This window comes from Psammomys obesus, unplaced genomic scaffold (genome assembly GCF_907164565.1).
Source record: "Psammomys obesus unplaced genomic scaffold, mPsaObe1.curated_primary_1811, whole genome shotgun sequence".
Lineage (NCBI taxonomy): Eukaryota > Metazoa > Chordata > Mammalia > Rodentia > Muridae > Psammomys > Psammomys obesus.
This window is the reverse complement of record NW_026585687.1, coordinates 4,168,430-4,182,806: the sequence shown is the minus strand read 5'-3', so window position 1 is coordinate 4,182,806 and position 14,377 is coordinate 4,168,430. Positions and strand designations below refer to the sequence as shown.

The 14,377-nt window shown below is 36.4% G+C and overlaps 1 protein-coding gene across 1 annotated transcript; it reads right to left on the bottom strand.

Annotated features, from left to right (window-relative positions):
• Positions 1-431: 431 nt before the first annotated feature.
• Positions 432-12,905, bottom strand: LOC129665860 (putative P2Y purinoceptor 10). Its single transcript, XM_055592753.1, has 2 exons — positions 12,855-12,905; positions 432-1,467 (listed from the first exon to the last, which is right to left on the bottom strand). The coding sequence occupies exon 2, from the start codon at positions 1,416-1,418 to the stop codon at positions 432-434; it is 987 nt and encodes a 328-aa protein (XP_055448728.1). The 5' UTR covers positions 1,419-1,467; positions 12,855-12,905.
• Positions 12,906-14,377: the final 1,472 nt, after the last annotated feature.

Genomic DNA, 14,377 nt, shown 5'->3' with positions numbered 1-14,377 from the left:
CTTGAAATATTCACTCCATTCAGAAATAAAAATTTTCCATGGAAGACATTTACTTTTCTGTAAAGATTAATACATGGCTTGCACCTCAGTATGATTATATTTACAGAAGACAACTTTAAATGCATGCATTCAATTTATATTTAGTTGGAAACATCTTTTAAAATTTAATCTGGGACTTACGACTAATAAAATGCCATGAATTTGGAATTGAAAGCAGATGTATCCTATTTTCCTTTCTTCTTCCACATGTTTTTACATTGTTCCTCCATCTAATGTGGAGGCATAACCATGACACCACACCATCATACAATAAAACTTATTTCTTTTATTTCCAAGGCTCAATAAAAGAAATTGTTTGCCTGGCAATTCCACCTTTGGAACAAGCGAAAGAACATAGATAAAGTGAATCATAACTGAAGAATTATGACATCTTAGTTAACCATTGATGAGCCACTCTCCCTGCTCATGAGACGAGAACGGGTAACAGAGCTACCATGGCGAGATAGTTGGTCACGAAACTCTGAAGCCATGAAATAATAAAGAATTGGGTCCAAAAGGCAACAGAGACTTGCGAGGCACAGGCTAAAAGGATGGAAATACAGTGTGCTTTTGACAATTGGACAACTGGCAATGATGCTTTCCTTTACCATGGTGTAAAAAATGAAGTTAATGTGATAAGGAGTGAAGCAGATAACAAAGACTGCAGCACACATAAAAACCATCCGCAGAGCTTTTTTCCTCTCACTAATCCGTTGAAAAGCAATCGGTGGCTCTTTCAAAGATACAGTTGTTTTCCAGGTACAATATGCAATGGTGATCACTGGAATCACAAATCCAGCAAGCTCAGCAATTGTAACCATGGTGACCAGAACCACTGCATTCATCTGTTTGTATCCAAGATCAGCAAAGCAGAATTCACTGTTACTGGCTAAGCCAGCACTTCTCAAGATGGGAAATGGCAAACAGGCAGTCCCCACGATGATCCAGATGGCAGCGCTGATGCCCACATCGTATCTACGCTTCCAGTTTCTGGCTCTAAATGGCTTGAGGAGAAAGAGGCATCTCTGAAGGCTAATGCATGCCAAGAAAAAAATGCTGGCATACATGTTGAGATATTTCAGATAGAAGCACAGCAGGCAAAGGGCTCTCTGGAATGGCCAGTGATGATTGATATAATAGTAAATCCGCAGAGGTAAGGATAGGATGTGAGCAAGGTCCGCCACTGAGAGGTTGATCATGAAAATGATGGCCTTATTCTTCTTGCTGATGAAGCGGCACAGAACCCACAGGGCTGCACTGTTAGCCAGGAGACCAGGAATAAATATGAAGATATACGTGGTTGCATACAGAGAGTACTGAAATGTCAAATGAGTGACATTGCAATTACTCTCAGCAGTGCTGGTACTGTTGCTGCCCATCTTGAATATCTCAGTGTGTTCATCAAGGTAAACTGTGGAATTATGACTCCTGCCCCAATAGAAATAAAAAGCACAATGGTTAACTACTACTTTAGTGAATAATTTTACATTGAGATAAATATTACAATTAGAGATAACACACAGTTCAGTAAGTGGAGGATCAAAGAAGATGCACTATTGACCCAACATTGCACATTATATCAGTTAAGATATGATGGAAATGTGCCTTGACATGATGTATTGTATTCTTACCATAACAAAGACATTGTGGCATTTAAATATATTCTTTAACTTGCTTCTCCAGCATGTATACATATCAGTCTGTATACATCTACAAATATACTTTAAATGAAATCTTCCTATCCAGGCTGACACCACTCCACCAAGAGATATAAACTATCTAGCAAATCCCCAATGCCATGCATGAGAATACTATTTTCAGTTGTTGCTTAAGAATGTTCAAGAGACTTCCAAAACATTATAGGCTGTTGCTATTGCCCTTGCTTAACAGAGATGGAATCTAAGTTCTTATTGTTGAAGACACCATACATTTTGGACACAGGACCCAGAGAACATATTCTGTATCTTCCCTTCAAGATTCTTCTGTCAGGACCAGCTTTCAACAGTACCAGAAGGCAGCATGCATAGCTTCCAGAAGAATAAAGCAACTGATAGCTATGATGCCTATGAATCACAGAAACAACGAGCATGAGACAGAATCCCAAGGGTGACATCAATGCTGGAATGCACACCTTGGTAGTAACTAACAGCTTTCTAACCTGAGGTTAAGCCATGCCCACTCAAGAAATCATGCCTTGTACTGAAAACCAGCCAACTATCCAGGCTAGCGAACTCATGAATCTTGGAGGAAAACCTACAGTTGACATTTTACTAAACCAGCATCATCCCTAACTATATGCTAAACATTTGTCCTACCTAAATATAAGTGAATCCCTCACCCCTTGTCAAGGAAATTTATTTTTGCAATAAACAGAGGCCATTAAAGAAAGCCAGAAGCAATAAAAAACACAGAGTTTTCTACCCCAATCCTAAGGGATACTTCTACAGTACAACTGAATCTAAGACTCAAAGATCATTGAGAAAGAGAGTGGAAAGATTGTAAGAGCCATAGGAACAAGAAATTAGCTATGAGATTGTATCTCTTAGAAACATTGGAGAATAGATACCCATGAAGTCTCAGTCAGCATTACTGCCTAAATATGAGCCGAACAGGGAAACCACCAATAGACATGCTACTGTGGAAGGGGAAAAAAGTCATGAGGATATATGTGTGTGAGAGAGAGAGAGAGAGAAAGAAAGACTCCATTACATGGAATGAGAAGAACCCATTATGTTTATATATTTTAGGAGCACACACACAGAGACTACAACAACAATAAAATAAAAGACCATGAATTTTAGAAAAGTAAAATAGATACACAGGAGGGGTTGGAGGAAGGAAAGATAAAAGGAAAAATGATATAACTGTATTATAATTTCAAAAATAATTTAAAATTCTGAAAGTATCCCATACTAGTGCAACATCGGTAGAGGACACATTATCCAACAGTCACAATGAACATTTCCCTAGTACCAGTAAAACAGGCCATCCAAATTATTTTTTGAAAACAACTTAAAATTTGATTTTATATTCATTAAATTAATCAACATAAGAATAAAACTTTTGGACACTTAATATCATATGATGAATCACTGTGGTTTCAGTTATGTGTTATGTCGGAGTACAGAAAAAAGTAGACTAATCTGTAGGGCTTCTAAAGTTCTGCAGAGTTGTACAGGTTAACTGCAGAAAACAATGAGAGGCAGCAACAGACTCATCATCTTAACATAACTACCTTACAAAATCTCAGATTAGGATGACCCTTTGAAAATCACTTTTTCAGCATATATATAATACAGGAGTGGGAAGCAAGGAAGAAAAAAAGTGATAAATGAAAAATCTGAGAATTCAAATGTGAAGTGTCTTAATCTCTACAGATATTCTTCTCAATCTTCATTTTCCTCCCCACAACAATTTACACAGGTATCCCTTTTATAAGATTGCAAGGATAATTATCTTAGTCAAAGATTCAAGGGTACAAAAATAAGGACGAAAGAAAGGAGGGAAAGAAGGAAAGAGGTAAGCAAGCAAGCATGCCCTAGATTAGTTCCTGATATGAAGTGGCTTATTATTTTTTACTTTTTATTCTGGTGTGTGAATAATTACTACAATGTTGTAGTTGTGTTGTAGTTTTAAGTTCTCTTTGTTTGTGGAGGAATGGCATCTGATAGAATTTTCAGTGCCATTGCAATACACAGAGATGGGATAAACTAACAAAACCCCAAGTGATGATTCACAGACAGAAAAGAATCCAAGCACTTTCACTTTCCCTGCTCTTCTCTTTCACATACAAATCTACTTGGCCTCTCATCAGTGATTTATCATAAAGAGTAATGTATTCATTCTGTATGTGTATAGATGACTTAGCGTAGAGAGGTGCTCAAAGGTGAAAAGAAGGAAATTATATTTTAACCATGAAGGTGTACACCAGAATCAACAAAAGAAGTCTCCACGTGTTTTATCTAATGCACGTGTATAAAATATTATTTATTATTAAATTAATAATTATTATTATATATTATAACATTGTTATTATTTCCATCATAACACAGATGGGAAAAGAGACCTTCAGAGAAATTTAGTGACTATAGAGATTGTCTTAGTCCATGTGCTATTGTTGTGAGGAGACACCATTACTAAGGCAACTCTCATAAAAGAACTCATTTAATTGGAGGCTTGCTTACAGTTTAGGAGGGTTGGTACATGCTCCTCATGGTAGAAAACAGACAGACATGAAGCTGGAGCAATAGCTGAGAGCCTTTATCCTGATTGACAAGTATCAAGGAGAGATAGGAGAAAGAGAGAGAGACAACTGGGCCCTAGCATGGGTTTTTGAAATCTCAAAGTGCATCCCCAGTAACACACCATTTCCAACAAGGTCACACATACTTCAGCAAAGTACTCCTCATCCTTCCCAAACACTTCCAGTCTTGGTGACTAAGAGGGTGACATTCAAACCCCCATTGAAATAACAAAGCTAAGCATACCATTTCGCAGGGTTGTTCCAAGTCTTAAGGTATTTTCAATTTGGCGGTTGCCTCACTGCAGCTACGTGTGACTTTAAAATGTAGCTAGCTTACACAGTATTTTCACAGATTCAGTAAGAATAGCCTCTGGTTCATGTGTTAAATTCTATGTCCTCAGCTCTTGGTGCTCTGGAAATTTTAGGAGGTGAGGCCTAACTTAATGATGTGTGTCACTGGTGGTCATTTCTGTCTGTTTTCCATCCACCATGGTGGACGCTCTCTGCCACCGTGAACTGAGTAAAAGTAAATCTTGGCCAACAATCACTTGGACCTCCACATTACCATTGCTTCTGTTGTCACGTCTTACCCATGCAGAGGCTACAAGAGAGCAAAGGAAGTTACCAGCACCCTACAAATTTCAAGAACTAAGAACAGCTCACGCCCAGTCAAATCACACTTCCACTTTTGCACTTAACAAACAGGGCTATTTCGTTTTTGCTTCATTGGTGCAGACAGTTTCACTTACTAACAGAGCATGTTCTCATAACACCCTTGAGTTAAATAACAGCTCTTTCAGCCAAAACAGAAAGCTCAAGTCCAGTTTGCATCTTCTTTTATTATTATGGGTTGCGTGCCTCTGAATCTGTTACATATACAACTCAGATATTCGCTATTAGTCACAAAATTAAAGATTCTCATGATATGGTTACGAAACCTCTTTTCTTCTCCAAACAGAAGAGTAACTGGAAAGAGGTTTCCCTCAATCTTCTCAGTAAAAATTAAGTGAAAAAGCTCCATGCTGGGGAGAGATGAGGAATTTACATTTGGTTCAACAGAAATGTAACACCTTGGAACAGGAACACCTAGCTTGCTCTGAAGAATCTGTGTCACTCTGAAATTTAAGAGAAAAAAAAAGTAATCTAAAAATCTACTAAGCCACAAATGTCTAGCATGTTCCCTCTTTGTCTCCATATTTGTTACTGTTCTCTATCATGTCCATTTTTCTAGCTTTGTCTGTGCCTCTCTAACCCCCTGTCTCTCATTTTCAATTGCTCTCTCTATTTCTGGTTCGTTTTTCTTACGTTGTCACCATTGCTTACCTTTAATCTAGACATAATTCTAGTTCCTGTCTCACAAAGAGATGTGAAATTTGTGATTCATTCCTGAGTGTGTACTTCCCTTTTCGGCATCTGTTGCTCCTTTTATCTAGAATGACCCCCTCCATTTATACATCTAGCCACTCTGAGTCTTGGTTTCAAGGGTTAGAGAAGCCTTCACCATTTGATCTTTCAAAGTAATCCTATTTATCATTACTTGTTCTTTATTCTTTTTTATAATTCTTTATTAATTACACTTTCTTAATCTTTGTAGCATCAACATTAGAAATGTACAGATTCACTTAACCATTTACTCACCACCTTGTTCACTCTGTTATTAATTGTATTGGTGTCATAAAAAGATGTTTTGTCCATCACCAAGTAGCTACTAAGCACTCAAAGAATTTTATATGTAAATTTTACAAATCTCCCATCTTAAAGATTTGCAAAAATAAAAACCTTGAGGTATCAACTAGAACACTTTTGTTTCCTGCTGCTTCCCTACAAATTCTGTCTTCTGATTTGGATTATTAGTCTGCCTAGCATGTACCCTTTCCTGCTCAGGAAAGTCTGTAGAGGTTTAAAAGAAAAAGAAAACAATTTAGAAATCACAAGTGGCCACATACATTTTTTTTAGCAAAAGTCAGCATATCCCAAGATCTCAGACTATCCATCATCAGCTGGACTTAAGGAAAAAGCCAGTCTTTATAATAAGTTTATCATGGTGTTTTATACTTTTATTTCATTATTTTTCATTGCAAATTATAAAACTATTACAGATATGTACACTTGATCCATTTTATTAGCAAATGGCTTCTCATATGCACTTGGGACTTGGACTGGCAATGAAAGACTGAATCTGCAGATTCCAAAGTTCTTGACACTTAGTAAGTATAGAAGGGAAATGGCCCTGCATATTTACCTTTAACCCCCATGGACTTCTGAGAAATCTATGCTAGAATCCAGTCTTATGAGTCCTGTAATGTTTTTTGTGGAAAATATGGACTCTTCACAAATATCCCTATGAAATGTGCTAGAGGAATCTTTTAGAGAAATCACTGAAAAGGGTCTAAAATATCAATAAAATCAGCGTATGGCATCAATTAAGGTGAAGGGCATGGGTGATAAGAAAGCTTTATTCTAGTGAGGTAAGTAAAACAGATACCATAGTTTTAAGTAATGAGATGATGTATTTAAGAAAAATTTAGTGCCTTGTTCAAGGCCACAGGGATTTTTTATGCCAGAACTAGAATCAGAAATAAGGTATATAGGCCTCTTACTGATCTTTGCGCCATGTTCCCCAGCTTCTAAGAAATTCTAGGATACACAGTATCTAAACTGAGTGAGGGTGGCCCTTGTGCTGAGATGTTTTTACTTTCATATTGGCCTCTCCAAGAACAAGGTTGGGGAGGAAAACTGAGGTTGTATCTGGGGAAAAAATAAAGTCAAACTTAGCTCACCTGAATTGTTGATTACTTTTTATATTGTAGCAGTTTTTCAAAACTTAAGTCTAGTCCCATCTTTCCAATAAAGACTTCCACAATCATGCCAGTATGAACTGATTACTATTAATGATATCAATCTGAGACTTGATTTGCAATTTAATCTAGCAAACAGATATTTCTTTATGTGTATGTCATCTATACTAATTACTGAGGACAGGGAAGTTGAATGATAAATTCTGGAGAAGAATGTACTTGGTTAATACTCTCAAGAAGTTTGCATCGACACTTAATCTTGTTGCTACTTGAGGAGCCAGGGTGGGTTGGTGCCCATTGGGGTCCTGCCCTTCTCTAAGAAGGAGAGGGGGAAATGGAGGCTTAGGGCTTAAAGGTAGGACTGGAAGGAGGGGAGGAAGGGGGCTGGGATGAGGCTGTAAACAGATTAAATTTTTAAAATCTCAAAAAAAGAAGTTTGTGTCATTAGACTGAAGATACAGCTGAACAGTTAAGATCACTTGTTCTTGCACACATCCTGAGTTTGATTCTCAGTAGCCACACAGAGGCTAACAATCATACATTACTTTAGGTCCAGGGTTCTAATGCCTTTTTCTTACCTACACATACACAAAGAGAGCATGTGGTACACAGGCACACTAGCACATAAAACTTAAAATAATAAAAGAATCTTTTAAAAAGATGTTTGTAGTCATGTGGGAGAGAACATAAGAGTAATTCACAATAATAGAATTTAAGAACAGTCATGAGAGATGTTCCAAGGATATTTCTGTAGAAACAGAAAGAAAGGTTGCATAGAAAAGGTCAGAAATTGAAACTTGAAGGATAAGGTGATTTCAACATGCAGTTTTGAGCAGAATGTAAGAGAAAAAAGAACTTGAGAGATAATTCAGTGAGAATGAATAACATTCAAAATTCCCAAGGTATAAAATCAGTCATTCTACCAAAGCTAGTAAATAAGATTAGATTGTATTGTGCAAATGAGTTTAAGGCTCCTTTCCATTTTTTTCTTCTAATATATTTAGTGTGCCTGGTTTTGTTAAGATCTATGTTCCACTTGGACTTTGGTTTTGTGTAGGCTGATAAATATGGATCTATTTGCATTTTTGTACAAGTAAACATCCTGTGAGACTAGCAACATATGATGAAGAATATATATATATATATATATATATATATATATATATATATATATATTTCTATTGTGTGGTTTTTGATGCTCTCAAAAATCAAGTGTCCTAGAGGAGGACATTGCAGCCAGTCCTGATGAGACCTGATAAACTAGGGTCAGATGGAAGGGGAGGAGGACCTCCCCTAGCAGTGGACTTAGAGAGGGGGAGGGAGGAGATGAGAGAAGGAAAGTGGGATTGGGAGGGAATGAGGGAGGGAGCTACAGCTGGGATACAAAGTAAATAACCTGTGATTAATAAAAAAATAAAAATAAAATATTTAGAAAAAGAAGATTAGATTATATGATGGGGAATAAGAGAAGGTAGTTTAAGGGTAAGATGAATAAACAGATAATTTTAAGTCATTTGAGGGGAAGATAGAATCCTTGAAAGATGCTGATAAGGATCCTGATATAACTATAACTTCAAGTTCAGCGTGTCCCTGTGGCAAAACTATGGAAATTAGTTTCAAAAGATGGGACAACAAGAAATCTAAGCCATTTTGGTGGAGGTAAGCTGATCAACAGGCTTGCCAGAAATGTGTCGAATATGCTATATTCAGTACCCAAACCACAAAAGACCAAGTCAACAGAACTCTTCCTCCTGACTACTACAGCAGTTGAGGTGTTAATGAGCTCTAAACTTGGTAAGACATGAAATTTCAAGTAAAATCAGATAATCCTCCTGCTAGATCCTAAATGTTATGAAATTTTACGTCTTTCTTACACTGGTCCCTTTGAAATTTAGACTTTCTGTCAAGATTCATCAATTTCTGTCTCTTCCATGGACTTTTGTCTCCAACATAAACACTAAACTCCACTCTAAAATATACCATGCTAACTTGTCCAAGATGTGTCAAATGAACTTATATTCCCCATGATAAAATCCTTTCTTTAGTTATCATCTCAGGGTTCAAGAGTTTCCTCCTTTCTCAAGGGCCTACTTCAACCCTCAGTAATTTTCTAGCACAGGGCAACTATACTTTGACTTTCTTCTTCTGCAAACTCTTACTGTGTTTCCAGATTTCACAGAGAAAATGCACTTTCTGTATAGGAAGATTCTGTATCTTAGGCTTGTATATATAATTTAGGTTTTTTTCAGCAAAGGTTTAGACAAGCATTAGAAACTTATACAGGCAAGAGTGTTTAATGTAGGTGTATCTTAGCAACACATAAAGAAAGTTTACTTCCTGTGTCTATCCCATGAACTACTTTCTCAGTCAACAGCCATAATCTTCCAACCTCTTTTTCTGAAATAAATGAGGTGAAGTGCCAAAAAATCAGGAAACCTAAGAAATTAAAATCTTATAATTCCAGATTACTATTTCTAACAAGAATCTCAAATGCTTAAGTAGACTTTCATCACTTTCTCTATATTTTTGTAGAAACAATTACATTTTGTTTCAAAACAAATGTCTATATAAGGATTTTGAGTTTGATTCACTAATGCTGAGGTTAGAATTTAATAGACACCAAAAAAGCAGCTTGTCTTCCTAACAAACTATATTAATGTTCATTTTTCACAAAGGGACAACTCCAGCATACCTATATAATTATAATACCAGTTTTGTCCCTAAATCATAGTAAACTACTAAATACAACTCCCTATGTTTCCTATCAGTTACTCAATGCTATCCTTATGTATATAAATAATTTGTGTAAGAATTCGGATTTTTATTATTATACCCTCAACAGATCAGGAAATTGACTTTCAGCAGTATTAAATTTTTTTCTCCAAGTCCAAGAGGTATTGCAACTTCATTTGTAATAAGATTCTTCATAAAACTAGAGAAGGCTGAAACTCTCCATTTCCAAACAAATTTTTGCATGTAAAAAAAATATTTTAAGATGCCTGTTATATGGAATATACTCTCATTAAAGATAAAAACAATGCACTTCTTTCTCTAGTTCTAGCACTTTAATCTATATGCACTATGCATATATGGCAAATGACTACCTATAAGGGGTCATCAAGGTACTGCCCATCTGGGTACTGTCATATCAAAATCAAGGGTTTTTATGAAGTTTTTCTTTTGGACTCAAATCATCGTAGACTGCAGAGAGAAAATCGGGGGCATTTTAATCTTAGTTTTGATAGCAGGAGTGTTGAGTCGAGCCAGACTTGTAGGATAGGGAACACTGAAAACAGTAGACCATAATTTTGAAAAAAATACTGCATTTAAATCAAAGAGACTTTGATTCTAAAAGTCAAATACAAATTCTCTATGTTGCTGTAATAAGACCCTTCCTTTCATTGCCTTATTATTAAAATAAGACAATTGAATTCAATGGTCTTTAACTCTGTTCTAAGTACTAACTTACCTTGTCTGTATGTACACAAACTTTAACACTACTAGCACTGCCACTAGATGCCATCAGCATCTGGCAATTGTAATGCAGCCATTACCCCTTATGAGCACATAAACTTAAAGCATTATAGACATGTATGTAATTGTCAAAAATCATTTTTGAATGATAATCACAAATAATCATATCAAATAATACCATCTAATTGAAAGTTGAGGATACTAAGACTCAAATAATAAGTCCCATTTCCCTAAAGCTATTAAGGTGCATACTCAAAGTATGGAAATTCAGTTCTAGAATTAAGTTTTTTTCATCCCCTAAGTACCATGGCTGTGAGTCCTCACCCTCTCAGCTCTCCTCTTTTTAATCTCTTGTTATTAAGAAACCAGCTCAGCTTAACAAACCTGTTTATCAATATTACTTTTATTTTCCTTAATAATAGGGGCATAATAATAATAATAAGTCTGTGGGTTTGTCATCATGAAGGAAGAGACATTTAAAAAGAGAAAGAAGTAGATACATGTCAGAAAAAAACAAATTTTTTGTCCTAATTAAACTGCTGAAATTATAGATCTCCACATGATTTTTGGTGACTGGATACACGATAGTTGCAAAGTACCAGTGCAATGGGGTAGATTGTTCTGAGTCCAGGATTTGGTTTTCACAATCAACAGCAACCTTACATTGTTTTGTTTGTTTGTTTGTTTGTTGAAAGAAACAATCACTTTAAAATTCTGATCTGAACCTTAAATAAACTTTTTGGAAAATTTAATTAAATAAAAGGTAGAACGCCCCACCCAACCATTTTCCATGATCATAGAAAATTGTCTATTATGTGATCTCACAGCAAACATCTCTGTGTTCTTTGTTAGAACCGTGACACAGACTTCATAGGAAGCTAACTTACTTATCTCAAACACAGATAGCCACCAAGCACCACCCCAAACTTCTAAAAAAAAAAAAAAAAAAGTGCTCATTCACTTGGCATTTTTTGCTCCTCCACTACTAGGATATAGCAGTCCATACAGTTTGAACTAAACAACTTTCTATGTTAGACCCTAAAAAGAACTCTGTTTGACCAAAAAAGGGACTGTATTCAACAGGAGACATCACAAATAGCAACTGTCTTAAATGTATGACCTGATTATCAGTACAGTTTATACAATTAGCAACCTAAGTATATTTGCATATCATCTACCTCCATACCGTACCCTGTGTTTTAGTTTTGCATAGATAAATCCCTCAGGTAATACAAATAACAGTGACTCACCTCATCTCATTTAAACGAGCAAAATAAGGATACACTCATTTGAAGAATTCAAAGAATTGAGACTGTCTTCTCCAAAAAAGCAAAGCAAACCTATCACCATTGTATCTAGACTAATTCTGGAATCAGCTAAACACAGTCTACAGTGGAGAACTCCCCAGATAAGCTTGCTTTTGGCTCACTACTGCTAGCTCCACTCTTAAGACCAATCACTGAAAAGATGTGTCCCATTTTTTGGACTTCTATCTAGAAAGACTGAGGTTAAGACAAAAATTGCCTGTTAAAGAATCAGGGATTATCTCTGAACAAACTCTGGAATTGTCTAATACATTATTTTCCTAATATGAACATCTAAAGGGTCAGAGGCATATTTACAATATTTCTGAGAGACACAGGCTTCTGTACAGGAAAATGAACATGAGTTTTAAGACTTGGTGTCTAGCTGTAATTCTTCCACTAACTACCTGAAAAGTCTTAAACGGTTTCACCCCACTGACTCAGATAATTCAACAGCGAAAATCATGAGATTTTTATCTGTACAGCTATTTTGGCTCCGAAATACATCATCTGACACTCTTCTTTGATCCTAAAGGAAAATACTATTTGTCTCAGTATCTCTGCAAGCTAAGCTTACCATTAAGAGCTTAAATCTAAAACTTGTCCTACGTAACCGGATAAATTATATACAGCAGAAGTTCAATTCCTCTTTTATTGCCTATGTATGTCAAACTGTCCCAAATGAGACTAAATGCAACTTTGTACTTACTCTTTGTGGCATCCACCCTACAGAAAGTCCATTTAGCAATCAGTGACTTATATCACACACTACACACTGTTCTTGTGACAGTGGAGGCTTATAACATTAAACTTCATTTTGAACTCTGCCTAGACTCAAAGGCAATCACATTTGTTCCCTCTGTAAGAATCCTGAGACAACCAGAGAGCATTTCTTTCAAAGCACTAGCTCCAGGTCCTTTCCTGTCCTGATCTTCCTGTCTCCATCAATCCTCCCAAACGGAACCTCAAACTTATAGGTGCTGGGCTAGAACTTACCTTGATGCTGAGCTGGGATAAGGAATCTTGTACCTTTGCAAGGAGACAGGAATAAAAAAAATACAACTCTGGGCAGCACACAAATATCCTGCTGATAACTGAAAAAAAAATTAGTTTTGAAAGAGGAAGTTGAGCACATTGTTGTCTCACCACAGAAACCTTACTTGCGCAGAACGAAGGTAAGTCCCTTGAGCAGATGACGCGAGTCAAGTTTGATTTCTTCTTTATTTCACTGGTGCTGCACAAACAACTAATACACCTTGCCTTCATAACTGTTACCCACCTTATTTTCTTCCACCACAACCCAAATTATTTTCTTACTATATTGCAGTAGGTTTTGTGTCAAGAAAAGATGTTTTAGCCAAAGAAGAAGAAAGCTTAACTAAGAGCTGGCAAGCTGCTGCTTTTTCAATTCCAGGAGGCAAAGGCTAAGGAAACTTCAAAACACATGTGAAAACTAATAACAAGACTGTCTTCGTTTACATTTTCCACCCAATCTGGATTATCCTCATCTTGATCTATCTCTAGGTTCATATTTTAATATGCAGTGGAGTTGTTTTGTGTATTTATTGTGCCCTTAATATGTCTAGATTATCTCTGTATTCCAAACAAAGGATTTTCATGAATGTTGTGTCAAGGAAAATTAAGAAAATGGGTGAATGCACATGTAAATAAGTAAAAGGTATGATTGATTGCAGAGTATGCCTACAGTAGTATAAGAATAGTCTGATGATTCCGCATTGTGTCTATGGGATTTTCAGAAAGATGCGTGTAAATACCACACACTTAGAAACAACATTTTCAGCTGAGTTTCACAATAATTCTGAGAAGCTAGGTTTACAAAATAGTATAAACCTCTACAAGCATATAAAAGAACCACACTCAAAATTTGCAGCCTAGAGCTGCAAAGAACCTTCTGGGTAATAACCATAGTAAAGAAGAAAAACATAAATACTTGTGGGTTAGGTCAAAGAGTAGCATTTTGATTCACAGATAAGACTGATTAAAGAAGGAAATGGAACACCAAGTCTTTGTAGGAGGGCAACCTGGAACTGCAACAGCTCATTTTGTAGCAAATGCATCTTATAAAATCACAACTATTAGAGACCTAGGTGTAGATAGGACCAGCACTCAGGGATGTCCAATAAAAATCACAGGGGCTTCAAGGGAGAAGAAGAAATGGTTTTAGCATTGGAAACTAAGAGTCTGGTCTGATTGATGCTAAGATCATGACTTGTGAGGACTGGCAAGGGACAGGGTATTCTTCCTGGCTGAACTATGTAAACACAACAAACAACCTTGAAGTACTCAACTTAATTCTGATTCATCCAGCTCCAATTGTTGTTCATTTATTTTTTGACTTGGCATCCGGACTGAAAAGAGACTAAGCTGACAGGCCAACATGCATCTCAGTCCATTTGGCAGTTCTCTTCTCTACTATAAACTATTAAATTGGCTTTGTGATACAAATCTGTCCCTTGCTAGTTTGAGCAGTGTGAGCCAGTTTTCTAGAGTATTATCTT

What these genes read in the sequence shown, in the direction of transcription:
- LOC129665860 (XM_055592753.1), bottom strand. Translation starts at nt 1,418, where the DNA reads ATGGGCAGCAACAGTACCAGCACTGCTGAGAGTAATTGCAATGTCACT.